At 38.8% G+C, this 19,533-nt stretch overlaps 1 protein-coding gene across 13 annotated transcripts in view; it reads right to left on the bottom strand.

Moving 5' to 3' along the window:
* RAPGEF4 (Rap guanine nucleotide exchange factor 4) overlaps positions 1-19,533 on the bottom strand; it is a 286,855-nt gene that overhangs the window by 100,772 nt on the left and 166,550 nt on the right. The window contains exon 1 of one of the 13 annotated variants that reach the window (XM_053215287.1): positions 12,986-17,720. The exons of the other annotated variants lie outside the window; for them this stretch is intronic. Within the exon in view, the coding sequence (XP_053071262.1) occupies positions 12,986-13,084 (99 nt within the window). The 5' untranslated portion in view covers positions 13,085-17,720. Of the gene's footprint in view, positions 1-12,985; positions 17,721-19,533 lie in introns of those variants that run through there. 13 annotated transcript variants of the gene reach the window in all.

Here is a 19,533-nt window from a genome sequence, read left to right as displayed (position 1 = left end):
GGGGTCAGGCTCTTGCTGGGTACAATCCAAAGGCAAGAGAATAGTGTTCATCACACATTTTGGAAAAGTATCTCGTGCTGAAGATGCTAAATGAATTAACATATACAAGCCAATATAAATATATATTCTGTCCCCTACTCCTCTCCCACACAAGAGGAATACACATTGACCTAACCTTGCTTTTTTAATGTATCTTAGAGATCATTTCAAATCAGAACATAAAGTGCCACCTCATCCTTTTTCTGGTGTTTCTACATGCACTTTTGGGAATGCCATTGTACAGATATGATAGATAACTTATTTAACAATCATTTATTGACAGACATGTAGCATTGTTAACCCTGAATTTACTGTATGCGTGATGAAGGATAAAGCACACAAGAAATTATGAGATATCTAAATCTATCATCCCTGTGTCCTTGAAAACCCAGAATTCTCACTGCGGAAGAGAGATCGATGTTAGGCTTCAAATCAATGACCAAACCAATAGCAATGAACATCTTGAGTTTTGAAATCAAGATTCTTGGGAGAAATGGCTGATTCCAGGGGCAAGGAATGTCTAAGATGAGCCTGGGCCATCTTGTCATACTCTGCCCATCCTACAGCAGTACACATGCATCCCTGCCCCACATCTGGCACTCTCTGTCCCTCTTCCTATAGTGCTTATTGTACTTGGCATTTTATAGACTTGTTTCTGAACTGAATTCTCCATGGTGATGTTAGCTCCATAAGGACAAGAACTTGGTTTTACTCACTGTTCTACCGCCAGCTCTTGGCAGCTACTCAACAAATATTTACTGAATGAATGGAAGAATTTCTTCATTGATTCATTCTTTCTAGCAGGTTTTGTTTGTAGGTGAGTGAAGAGGAAACTCTGTGAGAGTTGGCAATGGGCAGTTTATGTTCAGTTGAGGGGTTTGCGAGGAGTTGGTAAAGGGTACCTTATGTGTTCAGGTATACGACAGAGTGGTGAGAAGAAACTCACTGTTTCCTTTGCCACTGTGCTGTAAAGAAGCGGGTTCAATGACTTGCAATTGAGTAGAAACTTCCTGATAGGACTATTAAGTTATGCCGTTTCCCCCCAGCTTTTGGCTTTTTAATGGGCTGGGTTTTGTGTCTGATAACATGAGGAAAAAAATCAGTGCTGCTCAAATTTTAATATCTGTATGAATCACATGAGGGTCTCACTAAACTAAAGATTTTAATTCTACTGGTCTGGGGCGAGACCTGAAATTCTCCATTTCTGCAAAATGATCTTCATTTTGTGGATCACTGCTCTGTGATCCACACTTTGAGCATCCAGGAATTAGAGGACTACCAGCAGCACCCTTTGAATCCATAATGTCATAATCCCTTACTAAAGTGTGAGTGTTTCCTAAACATTGGGTTTAGTTGATGCAACTATAAGGTCATCACCCTAACAACATTTATATGACCCAAATAAATCAGTATGTTTTCTAGTTAAAGGAATAACTTCCAAACCATTTTTATTTATTTTTTTTTAATACTCAAGGACCTTACAGGAAAATTAAATGCTTACAATTTATTAAAGGAAATGTATTTGGCCTTTAGGAGTATTTGACTAATATATACTTAACATTCACAAATAACACACTTTAAAACTTCTAAATTACAAATAATTCATCTCAACCAAATTCATTACATAAACACTTAATAAGGTTTCCAAGCGTAGGTGTAACCCAGCATAATTCTTATACTCTCCTCCTCAGGGATTAAGGGGAAAAGTAATCGCATTCAATATTTATGTAATTAGTATTCGAAAATGAAGGAGTGTTCACAATATGAATCTAAATATCAATGGCATAAAGTAGTTTCAGAATTTGCTATGTATCTCAGTCTCTGTCCTTATTGTAGGTGGATGAGGCAGAGAAGGAATGTATTAATGGACAGTAAAACATTCAGAGACTCTCTGGAAAAGCTATAGAGACAGGCTGAGTGATGAGCCAGCCAGGACCAAGGCCCAAACCACACCGCAGTTTCCCTTGGCCCAGCCTCATGGCCTCTGCCATGGGGCATCACTGAGACTCACCAAGTGTACAGGATGGATCCCAGAAACTCTGTCGCTGCTCACCCTAAAACACAGCCTTTCCCCCTGCTACCCTCACCCAAAGAAATGGATTCTGCAAAGACTGGCAGAGTTTGGGTCACACAGTTGTGTTTTAACTGTGGTGCCAAACTTGTAAAAACTATTTATATAATATATAATCAAAATTGCATCTATCTTACCTATCCTGAAAAAAAGCCAAACTTCCTATCTCTTAAAAATTTGGAAGTATTTTCAAACAAAAATTCTTACAAACCCATTTAGTATAAATTAACCCTTAAAATTATGTAACATAGTTAACACACATATAATGACATATAACGTAACGAACCACCATGTTCTATAATTCTGAGTAAAACTGTGTAAATATCAGTTTATTCAATGGATATTTGAGAATGTCCTCTGTACTATGCTAACGTGACTCAAAGGAATCCAAAGGGGATTATTCTGGTAAATTATGCTGTTTGGTTATAATGCTAGATTTGGATTACAAAATGTTTAAAAATGAGATCGGCCTAATTAGAGACACACTCTGATACAATTGGGGACGGCACAGAAACCACTTAAAAAATATCAGCCCACTACAGGTGATTTTTCTCATTCTCTGTGCTTTGAAGTTTCATAATCAATGCTGTTAGGTGAAACAATTTAAATGGCCATCTGGGGAGATTAGGGATCAGGTGTAAGTATTCCTAAATTTCTTGATTTTTAGGGTATCTATGGAATATATTTTCTATAGACATCAATTGTGTCCTGAGTTGACCTTTGGGCCCTTCTGCATTTCTTCAGTCTCCATGACTACAAAGATCTCACGGCTTGTGCCACGGTTATGCACATATCTATTTCTCCAAGTATAGCACGAGCTCCTTAAACTAAAAAATTGTGGTGTGCCTGCATGGCTCAGTTGGTTAAGCCTCTAACTCTTGATTTCAGCTCAGGTCATGGTCTCAGGGTCTTGAGATCGAGCCCTGCGCTGGGCTCGGGCTCTGTGCTGGACACAGAGCCTGCTTGGGATTCTCTCTCTCTCTGTCCCTCCCCTTAGCACTTGTGTGCCTGCATGTCCTCTCTCTCTAAAAAAATGTTAATAAATAAATAAATAACAAAAAAAATTGTGTCCTTGTTATCTTGGAATCCCTGTGGTGCTTTGTTCATAGAGATTATTCATTAAATATTTATTTAATACATGGAGAAATCTCTGGAGCTTTCCCCTGGCAGTGGTATGAAAAGAATGGAAAGAATTTTTCCTCTTTTCATTTCTCAAGTTCCAGTTTTGCTCTTCAGGGTTGGATATGTAAAGATTAAGTTTATTGGCTGTTAGCAATCAATTTATGGACTATTTTCTTTTTGCTTCTTCCTTCCTGGGAGTAACATTTCTCCTCAGTTCAAATCTAAAGTAAGGTGTTTCAGGTTGGAAGAGAGAAACATTAATTTCAAGTTGACCTTGTATTTCCTTTAGATCAAGGAAGTTCTAGAAAGCAGATTGTCCTAGAGAAATGAATATAGCCATTGGTTTCTGTATTAAAACCAATAAATATTAATGTGGAACAAATTAATTAAGATAAAACTTTCCAACAGGAAAACACAAATACGTTTTCCTAGCTTTTAAATGCATGCTTTGCAAAATGCCCAAAGCCATTATTTTAATAGCATAGGAACTCCCAATTGGGAAAGGTAAAATAATTGCCATGAAAAAACAGACTTCTTTGTCCATGAATTGAAAATCATCCACTAAATGGACTTTTATACAATCTTCTGCATGTAGGTGTATTTGTCTGTATTGATTGGAAATTTTAAAAGACTTCGTTTTCTGTCTCAGGCAACCCAGTAGGTTAAAGCTATAATAATAAGCACAATTTTAGTACCCATACAGGACAGGAACACACAAATGATTTCGATAACCTGTACGGGCTCGGGAACCCGATAGTAGCATTTGATTTACGTCATATAAAATTCCTGGAATAGCAAAAACCTATTAATGTTTTCAAGAAACCTTTTGAGCCTTTACAAAGCTCATCAAAACAAAAAACACCAAAGTTCGACAGAGCGTATCATACAAAGTATGAAAACAAGGCAGGAAAGCATATATATTACCTTAAGATACCAGTTCATTTCACAGCTGGCTTCTACACCAGGGCCCCTAAACACAGTCTTCTTTCTTTTTCTCTTTTAATCATCAAGTTACACTAGTGCAGATGCTGGTGTCATGAGATACACAAACTGTGTATCTTAAAAGGCCAAAGAAATAAGTACAGTGATATATGAAACGTGATCTATGAAATAAAATTTGATTACACTCATAGTTTTCTTCCTCTCCCTTTCTGTATTTTTCTAATTTTCTGGAGTATATAGAAGAAGAAGAAACCCAAATTTTAAAGCCTTACTATTACTGGAGAAATAATAAGCTTATGGAGCCTTAATCATACTTTAGAAACCTGGCATTTCTACCTCAGGGTCGGCAGCTTTTTATTCAAAGTAATTTGAAAGGCTTTAGAAATACTTGAAACATCTGCGAGTACAATGAGAAGGAATCAAATGTTATTGTTCTTTTATTGACTAGAAACTTAAACTGTGGACATGATTTTTTTTTTTTTTCCTTTTTAGGTAAGATGAGGATTACAGCTCCCTCTGTGGACTTATTTTCACAGGGTCTCTTGGAAGGTGAAATGTTCCGGTGCATATACAGCAAAGCTATTGAAGCCCCTTGATTAAAGCTTTCAGCCAGACTGGGGTTAATGATTAAAAGATTTGCTGATTTACAGGCTGTTTCTAGAGAAAACACCAAGTGTCTCATTCCCATCTGCCGCCAGTACATGAGGCTCCAGATTCTGGAAGGGTTATTTTGCAGCTATGAAACAGAACCGCCTAATGTGGGAAGGTAGTCATGACTGGCTGTAAAGGGAACACAGACCTGCTCTGGGCACCCACCCAAGACAGTAAGAGAGGACTCCATTACTGGAAGGAAGGAAGGAAGGAGGGAAGGAGGGAGGGAGGGAAGGAAGGAAGGAAGGAAGGAAAGGAGGGAGGGAAGGAAGGAAGGAAGGAAGGAAGGAAGGAAGGAAGGAAGGAAAGGAGGGAAGGGAGGGAAGGAAGGAAGGAAGGAAGGAAGGAAGGAAGGAAGGAAGGAAGGAAGGAGGGAGGGAGGGAAGGAAGGAAGGAAAGAAGGAAGGAAGGAAGGAAGGAAGGAAGGAAGGAAGGAAGGGAGGGAGGGAAGGAGGGAAGGAAGGAAGGAAGGAAGGAAGGAAGGAAGGAAGGAAGGAGGGAGGGAAGGAAGGAAGGAAAGAAGGAAGGAAGGAAGGAAGGAAGGAAGGAAGGAAGGAAAGGAGGGAAGGGAGGGAAGGAAGGAAGGAAGGAAGGAAGGAAGGAAGGAAGGAGGGAGGGAAGGAGGGAGGGAAGGAAGAAAGGAGGGAGGGAAGGAAGGAAGGAAGGAGGGACAGAGGGAAGGAAGAAAGGAGGGAGGGAAGGAGGGAGGGAGGGAAGGAGGGAGGGAAGGAAGGAGGGAAGGAAGGAAGGAGGGAGGGAGGAGGGAAGGAAGAAGAGGGAGGGAGGGAGGGAAGGAGGGAAGGAAGGAGGGAAGGAAGGAAGGAGGGAGGGAAGGAGGGAGGGAAGGGAAGAAAAGAGGGAGGGAGGGAGGGAAGGAGGGAATGAAGGAGGGAGGGAAGGAAGAAAGGAGGGAGGGAGGGAGGGAAGGAGGAAGGAAGGAGGGAGGGACGGAGGGAGGGGAGAGACTCAGCTGTTCACATGTCTTAGCTAGAAGTGAGGGAAACAATCTCCATGTGATTTAATTTTGTACTAAATTATCTTATTTCAAAACTTTGTAAGTAAAATGCCCTGGGTGGTTCAGTATGCCTGAAAACGCCATAAATTATTGATCTGTTAGTTATTAGTTGGTAATATCATTGCTTTTTCTTACTTAGATAGCCATTTTGAAAACTACTTCTATCATTAGGAGTTTAAACCTCAGTGATCTTAGAATATTTTTAAAGAAGAAGCCCATGAGGGGTACCTGGGTGGCTCAGTCGGTTAAGTGTCCAGCTCGGTTTCAGATCAGGTCATGATCTCATAGATCGTGGGTTCAAACCCTATATCTGGCTCTGTGCCAACATTGTGGAGCCTGCTTGGGATTCTGTCTCCTTCTCTTTCCACTCCTCCCCTGATCTCTCTCTCTCTCTCTCTCTCTCTCTCTCTCTCTCAAAAATAAATAAATAAACATTAAAATTAAAAAAAAAATAAGGAGCCCATGGGAATCTTTAGAAAGACACAGAGCAGAGAAAACCCTGAGACTATATAATTCATATGAAAACTGGTCTCAGGATATAAATGTAATCATAAACCGGGTGAAGGGGAGATCATGAAAGTGGTTTTCTTATCTGATTTGGGGTTGTGAGATAGGGTTCCATTCTTTTCTCATCTCATCTGCTTAGGGCCTTCCAGAATAGGAATACAGAAAAGAAGAGGAAGAAGGAAGGTTTGTGGATTCATCCTATAAGAGACCATTCCAATCTAAGGGGAGAATAAGAACAAATATTTATTGAGTGCTACGGGCTAAGTGTTTCCACATGAATTATCTTTTGGTGGTGGTGGGGAGGTCATATAATATATAATAGTAAGGTTTTTTCTCTTTTCTTTTTTTTTTTTAACGTGTATTTATTTTTGAGACAGAGAGAGACAGAGCACGAATGGGGGAGGGTCAGAGAGAGGGAGACACAGAATCCGAAACAGGCTCCAGGCTCTGAGCTGTCAGCACAGAGCCCGACGCAGGGCTCGAACTCACAGACCACAAGATCATGACCTGAGCCAAAGTTGGCCGCCTAAACGACTGAGCCACCCAGGCGCCCCTATAATAGTAAGTTTTTTAAGTTTTTACCAATCCCCCTTTCCACGTCCCCCCTGGTACCCCTCAGTTTTTTCTCTATAGTTAAGAGTCTGTTTCTTGGTCTCTCTCTCTCTTTTTTCCCCCTTTGCTCATTTGTTTAGTTTGTTAAATCCCACATATGAGTGAAATCATATGGCATTTGTCTTTCTCTGACTGACTTAGGAAATCTTGCTTATTGCAACGCATGGAAGAAGCTAGAGAGTATTATGGGTGAAGTAAGTCAGTCATATGAATTATCTTACTGAATACTCACAACGATCCTTAAAGAAGGTACTCTTATCATTCCCATTTCACAGATAATGAAACTGAGACTCAGGGTCATATGGCTGGCAGGTGGCAACTCTGGCACACGAACCCTCTGGTTAGCCACTACCCTATACTGCCTGCTGCAGAAAATGTCCTTGGCCATCTTCCTTGTGAAGTAACGGCGATTTTTAAAAAGAGCCCATCTTGATCACGTCCTTTTCTATTTAAAACCCTTCAACGGTTCCCCTTTCTTCTTGAAACAAATCCAGACTTCTCAATGCTGTCTAAAAGCCTCTTCCTAATTTCACCCCTTGCCTACCTCTCCAGCCTCATTTCCACCATTCTCCCCCTTGCTCCAATTGCTCAGAATGTTTTCCAGTCCCTCAAAACCACCAAACTCTTCCGTTCTGGAGGTTTTGTGCAATCTGTTCCCTCTGCCTTTAACCTGCATTCTCTTCCCTTTTCCTAACTTCCTCACCTTCAGTCTCAGGAAGATGTGCCAGGCCCTCTATTAGGTGCTTCCAGAGCTTCTAGCTGCTCCCACATGTGACCACTGAGCCCTTGAAATGTGACTAGTCTGGATCCAGGTGTGAGTGTGCAGTACTTGCTTAAGTTTGAAGAGTAGATACAAGAAAAGGAGTGTAAAATATTTTGGTAATAATGTTTTACTTTGGTTACATGTTGAAAAGGGAATCTTTCAAGTACCTTGGGCTAAACAAAATATATTATTAAAACTAATTTCACCTGTTTATTTTTACTTTTGAAAATGTGGCTGCTAGAACATTTTAAATTACATGTGTGACCAGCATTATATTTTTTTATCAGACCGTGCTTCTTTAGGGCATCTTGTACTTCCTTTTAGTTGTAATAACTTCTTTACGTTCTGATTTTTTTTTTTTTTACCAGAGGGAAGGTCATATCTGTTTTATTCCCCAGTGCTGAGAACAGAGGCTGGCATAGCATGCTTGAATTGTTGACATAATGTCAATGTTGACTCCTTATACTACAGTGTGAGCTATGCATAGTGACTACCTTCCAAAGAGTTCAGTATGGAAAGAGGGGTGAGGGAAGAGTGACTTTATGGTTGAGAAAATCTGAAAATACTACCTTAGCTAGGTAATCATAGTCAATGGTAAATCATATTGATAGTATGTATTCTTTTTTTTTTTTAATGTTTTTATTTATTTTTGAGACAGAGAGAGACAGAGCAGGAGCAGGAGAGGGGCAGACACAGAATATGAAGCCGGCTCCAGGCTCCGAGCTGTCAGCACAGAGCCTGACGTGGGGCTCGAACTCACAATCTGTGAGATCATGACCTGAGACCAAGTCGGACGCTCAACCGACTGAGCCACCCAGGAGTCCCGATAGTATGTATTCTTAATGTGATGTGATGAAAGTGGACTATAACTTTGTGGTCTTTCCCCCAAAACCCATAATCTGAGTCTAATCTTGAAAAAATATATCAGACAAATCACAACTGAGGAACATTCTCTAAAATGCCTGATCACTATCCCTCAAATCTGTCAAAGTCATCAAAGCAAGGAAAGTCTGCGAAACTGTAGTAGCCAAAAAAGAGCCTAAGGAGACATGGTCACTAAATGTAAAATGATATTGTGGATGGGATAGTGGAACAGAAAAAGGATACCACATAAAAACAAAGGAGATCTGTAAACAATGGTCTTCAGCTAATGATAATGTAGCAAATTGGTTCATAAAAACAATGCTGAAACATGAAAAACTTCCAACCCATAATTCTCTGTCCAGTGAAAATATCCTTTAGGAATTAAGGTAAAATAGAGACATTTTCAGATGAAGGAAAATTCAGTAGAATTCATATCCAGCAGACCTGTTCTACAAGAATTTCTAAAGGAAGTTCTTCAGACAGAAGGGAAATAATACCACAGGGAATCTTAGAACATCAAAAATGAAGGAAGAACAACAGTGAAGTGACCAAAAATAATCCCAGAAACAGGAAGGGGATTGTGTGAAAATCCTAGCCTTGACAAGATATGGCTGAGACAATATTAAATAATAAAAAAGTATTTTAAAAAACTTGATTGAAAAAAAGTAGAATATTAAACTATACATGCAGTATGAACTAAATTTTGTTTCTATATGTGTATTTGTTTCTATATGTTAAAAACAGAAACACACAGAACTCTGGGTGGTGGCATCTATGAGAGATTTCTAAAAATACTTTTATGTTTCCAAATATTCACCATAAGCATTATTACATTTATGATCCGTAAGAGATAACCATTATTTAAAAAATTCACTGTCTCAGTAGACTTCATTTGAGACTCTTAGCATAAACATTTCCATTTGGGCACACAATATAAGCTTCAATGATTCATCTGAATGTAAATTTGGCTCATTGGGTTTAAAGACTTAAAATCAAATAGATAAAAAAGAAGAATTCCTGTAATATTCTAGGACAACTAGGATTGCTTATGTCATCTACTGGTTCAGAACCCACATCTAAGTAGCTCAAAAGATTTAACAAGATCAAATCTTGTTAATTTCCACATCATACATGTTAAGACAGTGAAAAAGAGATTATGATTCCGACTGAATGGAATGCATGGAATTTCTAAAGCACAATGCGTATTGCAATCAAAGGTATTGCAAAATGTGATGTCAACATTATTCTCATAAGTCTTCTGTCCTATTTCTTCATAAACAAGAGATGAAGACTAACCCTAAATGAGATATTGATTGCATTATGATGTTATCTGAGTACACCAGAGGAAGGGGACTGATTTTTTAGCAGTCAGCTAAATGTGCCTCCCTGAGGAGGAGTGAACAGGTACTATTTCCTGTTCCCCCTTCATTAGGGCACAGACTTTCTCCCCATCTTCAGACCTGAGCCCACAGTGGTATCTCACCCACACTGGCTTAGAGTTGGAATGAAGGGGCCACCCTATGCACACTAGGTCTCAGTCAGTGTCTTTCCCCAAGGTTTTCTAACTGTAGTTGCTGGGGAAGAACCAGGGACTGGTGGTGGCCATGTTTACAGGCTTGCAGAGAAGTAGAAAGAAGTAGAGGCTTTGGCTTCTGTTAGCAGAGGGCCAGCTCCACACCTGCTCTTCCTGCGGACTGGGGATGAGTCTTCAACTTCCCCTCTTGTTTGCTTTTGAGGAGGCCTGATATGGATTTCTGTCACCTGTAATTTATGTAGTCTGACGTTATACAGTAACTTAGTAACTGCATTCTTATGAAGAGGGAGAATGTCGGGGGGTGAATAATACATTTTCTTGGAAATCCTTTGCGTTCAAGTGACATGGCTCTTACAATGCACAGACAACGTTAGCACTTAACTCCAATCTCTGTCAGTAGCATTCTGATATAATGATCTGTTTACCTACTTCCCTCCTAAGCTGTTTAGGCTATTAGGCTGTTTGCTCTTTGAAGTCAAGAATTAGTTTTATTGGACTTGACATCTCTAGAGCCAAAGCATGTGGCTGCATGGCACATAGTAGGCACTTAATAAATGTTAGTTGATTTTAAAAGGATTACATAAAATATGATCACTTTTCATCCTATTATGGAATTATTTCTTTCCTTCAAACTTTATTAATTGGAAGTTTGTGGCTAGGCTGGAAAAATTAATTTATTTTAAAAAAGGGGGTTATTAGCCCACTTAGTAGTATAAGAAACTATAAAAGAGAATGATTATAAGCTAATTAAGAAAGCAAATTGTTTCAAGCAGGCCATAGCCATTTAAAATCACTGATTCATATAGAAATAATTTGTGGGCTCAGTTACAAAAACCATCCCTCTACCTATTCATTAAATTAGGTCCCTGAGGATGTCTATTGAGCAACGCTTTGTTAGCTTGATTCATTTACTATTTGTACTTGATATATTCCATAAATCAACCTTTTATTAATTTGAAAGGTGATATCTGCAGTTGTATACAGAGTTTACTTACAAACATAAATTATCTTAAAATCTACAAAATGTAATGTGGGGGGGGATGAACTTAATAAAATCCTTGCTGATTTTTGTCTCATTATTTTTATTTTTTTCAGACACATTCTAATTTTATTCATGCCCCAGGCATGTGCTACTTAGTATAAACACCCAACATTTAATCTCATTTTCACTCTCTGATGTTTATTATCATTAACTATTGGCTGGACAGAGGGAGAGTACAAAAGCCTAATTATATTCCTGGATGCTTTCTAGTACAGTGACCTTCAAACCAGGTCTCTAAACTCCCCTAATCCTCAGCTTTCCCTTTTATAGTTGTTGGCAACTGCATACTTCCATGTGGTCAGGGCCCAAACCCTGAAGGTGTCTTTAACTCCTCTCCTACTCTCTCACCTCACATTTAATCCATCACTCTTATTTTCAAATCCATCCAGAATGCAACACTTCCCACACCTCTCTTGCAAGCACACCATCATCACTCTCTCTCCAGGAGGTACCACTGGAGGTACCACTAGCTGCCTAGGAGTCAAAGAATTCAATGACCTTGCTATTTAAAACTATTTCCTTCTCATCTGCTGGTTTGTGTGAATGAGATTTCACAGCACTTACCCATATAATATCTAAGAAGAACAGAACTGATGTTAAACCCATTGCAGATATATAACGAATTCATTTTTAGAAAGCATCCAAGGCATTCAATGAAGCATTTCCAATAATAATTTACTTTAATATTTAGTAATTGTTTATAAAAATCTATAAAATATTTATTTTACTTTGACAGTTGTGTACTACTACTGTCATAACTCAGGCCAGAAGAAAAATTTTCACAGACAGCTATAGTCATAAGAAAGATTTAAAATTTACATACTCCTTTTTGATACATGAAAGTATAAAAGGGCAATCAAGAAGAAACTTTCAATCATAAAAATGCATCACAACATGGAGATGCCATTTAACCCTGGACAGGTTACATTTGAACAGCTAACATGAAGAAAAATTATCTTCTATTTTAAGACACTGTTATGTTTGAGCCTTTGTTTTTGCTGTTGACTCTGTATGTTAACTAACGCATTGACACAATTAAAAGGTAATTTGTTCTGGAAAAAATACATTACAATAAATTCTGTGGGGGAAATAGAGCAGGAACATGATTTAAAGGAGGAAAAGAAATAACATAATATTGTTAATTGTTAAAGAAGAGTGTGTTTACAGTTTTAAAAAATGGTGACTAGCAAATTGTTTCTCGTAATGCCTAATTCTGGTATAATACACAGTAAACATTCTATAAAAATCTGTTGATTCATAGAATCACTTCTTGGGAAAATCTGTTTGATTTACAGGATTGGAACTCAGTATCTTTCTATGGACTTGCAAACCAGATACCCCTTCTTTCAGGAAAGTCAAATATCAACATATTAGATTAGAAGACATAAATAGAGGAATGAATGAGATGGATATTCTGACTAACTTGAAAGTTTCCAAGTAGTAGGTATTTTACAAAAGAAAATAACATTTACTATTAATATTTCCACTTCCACTTTCATGCAAGCATTTCGTGCCATGTAACTGAAACTTCAGCTTTAAGATTAGACATGCAGAAACACGGGGATGGCCACCAGAGGGAGCCCAAGTGTTTTTCTGAATAAACCACACACCAAAGAGAGAAAAGAAAATAGAAACCATAAAGGAAGGAGTGGGGCGGGAAGGCCCACTATTACCTGTTTCAGTCACTTAAAAGAATTTCTTGTTGAATGACATAGCTATTTTTGCATTTATGCTACAAATTCTTGTAGTAGGCGGTTGTACATTGCAATGCTTTGACACTTTTAGGAGAATTGGTTAAGCATATATTTAAAAATCTCACATACCCTAAAACTAGAAGGTCCAGGGTAGACTGCCGTGAAAACATCCATAATGTTCTGCTGTGCCCCCAAACAAGCCAGGCCCCTTCTCCAGCTTATCTTCATGTTCCTGTTCTTATTCTATCCTGGTCCATCTTTGTAGTCAACTCTGGGTGTGGTTTCCTCACTTTGTTTGGAACTGGGCTATCAAATTACAGCACTGAGTGAGCACTTGGTATGACATGGGAATTTTTCATTCTCCTGGCTGAGCCAAATTACATGGACATTAAGATGAACGACTTTCCATTTGGCATCCTGCAGTCTTCCTAGAACAGAGAACTGGACCAAGTCCTAACAGGATTCAAGAGAACCTCTATATGGCTTCCCCAGAACCAATCTCCACTTAAATCGAACCCACTGGCCAACCTCAGTGATCCCCTATCCCGGTTGGAGAGATGGCCTGGGGCTGAGGCTACAGACAGGGGTGTGATCTTGTTTAGAATTAAGCACCAGGGAGGTTTAATAAGTTCTAAATTTGAGCGGTATGGAGTTTTGGAATTTTCCCATGCCTTATCTTATTTGATCTCCCAATAATCCTTTTACTCTGATAGGTAAGGGATCGCCATTTTGTTGATGAGAAAACCGTAGCTCAGGGAAGTAAGTAACTTACTTGTTTGGTGTCGCCCCTGTTAAGCATCAAGGACAGAAACTGATGCATTTCTGGGGACACAGACTATAACAATGAACAGGTATTAATTCAGTCATATTCATGTCTTCTGGGATAGAAAATTATCACCTTCCTTTTCCCTCATGTTAGAAGTGAGTGAAAAGCATCACAGACATGAATTTAGTGACTTAGCACTTGTTTTACCCAGTATTTCCGTGGTATGTTTTCCTAAGTAGTTTTTTCCTGTCTGGATGGGATAATTTTATCACATATGCAAATAAATTAGCACAAACAAATTAAATTCCACAAGATCAGATCCTTTGCCGAATGCTGCTGGATTTAACATGCTTATTAATGCTCAAAAGCATTCTTACTAAATTTGACAATGATACCCAATTGGGTGGGGGTGGCTGGCCCTTAGGAGAAGTGGAATAAAATTGAAAGTGGCCTTGACAAATGAAAAAGTTAAAGGACAAAATTCAATAGGCAACACTGCAGAGTGATTCATTCAAAAGGGTGTGTGGAGGGCAGGGGTGGGGGCTTGGGGAGAAACAAAGGAGAACCACAGAAATAAGGGAGCACTGCCTGGGCAATTACAGAAGAAAAGGAGTTGGAGATTAGAGTGAACAATAGGTTCCAAAGATATTAGCAATCTAGATCTGTCATTTTTATTGGGAAGTACAACTAGGGGGAAGTTCAAAGTGAATCCCCATTCACACTTCTAAAATAGACCAAGTTTTAGGGATAAAAGTGTGTTTGCTTGGGACCCTGAAATACCTGGAGCTTGGAAACCAGGTCTTGATGACTTTGAAAGGGATACTACAAAGTATAGTGTTGAAAATAACGGAAAGTTTTTATTTTAGATCTGATGAAATTAGCCTCAAAAGAGAAAATTCTGGATCTCTGTTCCTTTATTTATGCAATGCTCTTGGCCTGGAATATTCTTTCCCTTCCACCTGAGTAACATCTACTTTCCACCAAGAGTGGACACAGGCATTTCTTCTTCTGTGAAGCCTGCTCTGAACCCCTCCCCCTCTCCCCAAGCACTGCACAGAATGTGTCTCCCATGAGTCTCCTGAAAGTACATATCGGGCGCCAGCACTGGCTAACCACTTGGAATAAATCATTTCATTAATCCTTCTGGAAGCCCCCTGGGGTAAGACACTGCTATTATTTCCACTGTAGATGGAAACAGAGAAGTAACTGACCTGTGCACCTTCACACGGTTAGTATGTGGCAGAGTTGTGACCGTAACTCAAGCCTGAAGAGCTCCTAAGCTCACGTCCTCATGCCATGCTCTCCCGACCACAGGTCCCATGACTTGTACTTATGTACTTATGTGTTCACACTGGCTCTAACTCCCTGAAGGAGGGGACCATGCTTTATTTATTTTCATAGCCCCACATGGGGCTTGGGATTGATCACTACATGCTTGTTAAAGATTTTCAAGAAAACAGATGGCACATTCTGTGGGTATTTCTGAGTCATTCTTTGAGGGAAAATAAAAAATAAAACTAAGTTGAAGTGAACAGAAGTTAAACATTTATAAAAACTGGCAACTAGAATTATGAACAATGACATCATATTAGAAAAGGTAGTTTTACAATTTCATTTTCTGGAAATTTTAAAGAATGAAAATAGCTAAATATACGCATACATACATATGTATGTACTTATATATGTACGTATGTGTATATGTGCATCTATCAATCATCTATCTTCCACGTAATTTTACTTAAAGGTAAAGAGAATGACTACAGAATATTTTAATATCTATTTGACACAGAATTGTTATTAGAAAAGGATCCAAATCCTAAATGACATGTAATCACTATATTAATTTACCCAATCTGAGAACACTACAGACTTTTCTCTCCTAAACATAAGACATATTTAGCAAATAATTTGGTTTCAATTTCTCAAAACAAGAACAATAAAAATTCAGATACATCAAACAAAAATGATACCATCTAATTTATTCTCACCATCAATTGAGATAACGTGCTAGCAGCCCAAAGTTACTGGTGATGAACATAATTGCCTGTAGCACAGGATAAAATATTTCTGGAGACAGCAATATACTCTCCCGTGACTTTGAAATCAGCAGTATAGTATATTACTATCAACATGACATTGTGTTCCTTGCCCCTGCTGCTAATGGAACTGATTCTCAGCACCACGGCCAATATGGGCCTCATCTCAAGGCCATGCCATTTTTTAACGTGAGAGCAGGGAAGACGCTGTTGGCTTCAGAGACTGGGGAATCTCGTTTCTTGTATTATCACTATTTTAAACAGTTAAACACTTGGATGTTCTCTGTGATATCTTGCCCAAGTCAAATTCTGATTACACAAAAGCCTGAGGGGATGTACTCCAAGCAGGGTGAAATGTGGTAAAGCTCAGTGGCAACCCTAGGAAACCACAAGCATCGCAGCAACATTAAAAAGTTCTATTCCATTAAAGAAATCTAAGCACCGTAGAGAAACCAAAATGAGAGCACCAAAATATCCAGCAAGTTCATAATATTATAATAACTCTAAACTATATGAATGAACCACCGCCCCAATGCACCCCAATAAGTGCCCTTTCATCCAGGAAACTCACGGTAAGCCGGTCTTGTGAACATTGCTGAGAACATTCAGAGGTCACAAACCCATAGCTTAACTGGCAAGAGGGGGATCAGGTTTTTAGAGTGTTACCCACATTTACCGTTCACTATCTGGATAAAGGGCAATTATACATCATCTTAAAAATTCAATCAATATACCTCTGCAGGAGCTAGAGACGGAGAAGGCACCGTCAGCTTTTATAACAGGGCAGAGGACCAGATGAGACAAAAGCAGGAAGAGATTCAGCGAGGGCATTCTGCCCCATAAAATGCATAACTCACAAACACAAACATTTCTTCAGAGACCGAGAGCTGATGCTAATGTCCAAGGTGCCAAGGACATTAAGTCACTGGTGTTTTTGCAGGTGGCAGGGCAAAGTAAGTGTTGGCTCCCTGAGCTATGTGTTCCAATAGGCCAGCTAGAGAAATGAATATTTACGCTCCACGGGAGGGACGGAGCCAGCAACACTGTCACATCTAATCTTCACTTGAGTGATAAGCGGTTTGTCCTTTCAAATCAAAATGAGCAGGCTTAGGGTTTTCTGTCCTTTGCGTGTGGTTGGTGTGCCCTCCTTTGCAGAGCCTCGCGCCTTTGGCCAGTTAACGGATGTGTCATTGCATGGCGGTGACAGCACTAGCTAGCCATCCTCACCCCAGAACAGAGAGAACTGGCTGCTGGCAGTAAACCTGTGAACTCTGGCCAAGATGTCTTGATAAGCTCTGGACGTGTATCAGTCACGTTTTAAAGCAGGACTTTAAAAATGGTTTCACAGAAAATGTTGGTTTGAATTCAGCAGGTGTTCTAAAGCTGGAGTTGAAAGGTTTTACAGGGTTTTTAGGGGGTTATCTAAGTTGTTGTTGTTGTTTTTATATTTTAAGTTTGTATGAGGATACACAGTTTCCCTTTTCTTCATCTGGCCCAGAATCATAGTCCATCTATAATGGTAAAATAAGATGCTGTTATTTAATAAGTGGGAAATATTTTGGTTTTCTTTAACCTTAAAAAAGAGCAGCAATAAATGTTATTATATTCCCAAAAAATGCCTGAAATTCCTATCCTTTTGACCCTAATAGCTATTTTCTTCTTATTGTTGTCACCTTAATGAGAATTTTCACGCTGTGTAAATTATATCTTCCCTATTTGCCACTTAAAACCTATGTCTTTATAACAGATGCCAAAAATGATTCTTTATATAAATGACCCATGATTTTTTAAAGTTTGACAAACTCCTGATTTCAGTCATCTTCTTAAAATAAGACCTACCAAATAGTTTTACAAGACCCCCAAGCTTGCTCGTTACTAATTGGTAGCGTCCAGTTCTTCTAGTGCTGAGGAGACCATTGAGCTCTAAATTGATTCATGGGTTTTTTTTAATATTTTATTTAAATTCCAGTTAGCATACAGTGTAATATTAGTTTCAGGCGTACACTGTAGTGATTCAACACTTCCATACAACCCCCAGTGGTCATCACAGCAAGTGCGCCCCTTAATCCCCATCACCTATTTCACCCATCCCCCTACCCACCTCCCCTCTGCTAACTGTCAATTTGCTCACTATAGTTAAGAGTCTGTATCTTGGTTTCTGTCTCTCTGTCTCTCGTTTTACCCCTTTGTTGTTTGTTTTGTTTCTTAAAGTACACATATGAGTGAAATTGTATGGTATTTGTCTTTTTCTGACAGACATATTTCGCTTAGCATTATACTTTTAGATTCATCTATATTGCAAATGGCAAGATTCCATTTAATGGCTGAGTAATATTCCAGTGTGTATATATATATAACACCACATCTTCTTTTTGCATTCATCAGTCGATGGGCACTTGGGCTGTTTCCATAACTGACTGAATTATTGAACTGATTAGTGTTTTATATTGGGAAAGTACTCTTCCATATTTAGTAGGAACCTCACTAATCACACTGTCAACACTGTAACTGCCTTAAAAAAAATGGGACCTCAGATGATCCTTTTGGAAACTAGATGTTTATAAATAAGGAAATGGGATTACTTTGTGATATCTTCCTGAGTCTATTTTCTGGCTCCTTCTACTTTGAGGAAGAAAAGGATAAACTTCTAAAATTACATAACTCCATAGCAATCGCCTGTCAAAAGGATGGAGCACAATAAGGAACAAAATCTACATAAATAGCAGAAAATTTTAGACAAGTACATTCCTCCAAAGGGCAACTGTAACTTTCAACTATAAAGCTTTCTTGTAAAGCTTTCTTGTAGTTTTAGCTTCTGTGTTAAACATGGTCATTCAACAGGGCACATACAGAAGACGGAAAAATTACAACTTAAACAGATCAAAGAGAATTTATTTATAAAACCAACAGCCCCAAACAATCATAATCCTATCAAAATAGTCTACTTTATTGGCCAAAGGGTCATTTTTCTTTTTCTTTTTAATCTTTTTTAAATGTTTATTTATTTTTGAGAGAGAGACAGAGCATGAGCAGGAGGGGGCAGAGAGAAAGAGGGAGACACAGAATCTAAAGCAGGCTCCAGGCTCTGAGCTGTCAACACAGAGCAGGACACAGGGCCTGAACTCATGAACCACGAGATCATGACCTGAGCTGAAGTCAGACACTTAATCAACTGAGCCACCCAGGTACCCCTCATTTTTCTAATATTTTATTAATTATTTTATAGGTTCCAGTACCCTGTGTCATCTAAAGTTAAATGATGTCCCTATCAATTACAGTAAGCAGTAAACAAAATAATCCAGCAAGTTAACTGCCAGCCCATTTGTTTCTATGAAAGTGCAATTGATGAAAAGAAAGTTCTTTTTATGCAAGGTGAGACTGTGTCTGGAAATAAAATAGACCTGAGGGGCAGCTAAAACACCACTTACTGACGCCTAAGTATTTGGTTAAAGTTAAACATGATGATTAATGAAATCAAGAGTAGGAACTGAAAAGGAGACTATATTCTCTCCACAAAGAAGCTGCTGGACACCGAAACAATAATAGTCTAAGTGCTTTTATTTCGGTCCACAGGCATGTTATTGCTATTTAGAAACATAAAGGGAATATAAGATCACCCCACGTGTAGTTAACAGAGGTAAAGGATAAAAGAAATCATCATAACACAACTTGTCTCTTATAAAGGAAAAATTTCAATTAACACCACTTTAAGGCTCTTAAGCTTCTTTTTATCTTTCTAGAGCTTTGACTCTATTCATGAATGTCTTTCATCTCATTTGCCTTACTTTGACTGATGGCATTGAAGAGCTTTCTTAAAAGCATATGGTGACATTACATCCACTCAATTTGCTGATGGAGAAAAAGGGTGCTTTTCT

The sequence above is a fragment of the Acinonyx jubatus genome, chromosome C1, assembly GCF_027475565.1.
Source record: "Acinonyx jubatus isolate Ajub_Pintada_27869175 chromosome C1, VMU_Ajub_asm_v1.0, whole genome shotgun sequence".
Classification (NCBI taxonomy): domain Eukaryota; kingdom Metazoa; phylum Chordata; class Mammalia; order Carnivora; family Felidae; genus Acinonyx; species Acinonyx jubatus.
The sequence above is the reverse complement of the archived record's forward strand: the minus strand, read 5'-3'. Positions and strand labels throughout refer to the sequence as shown.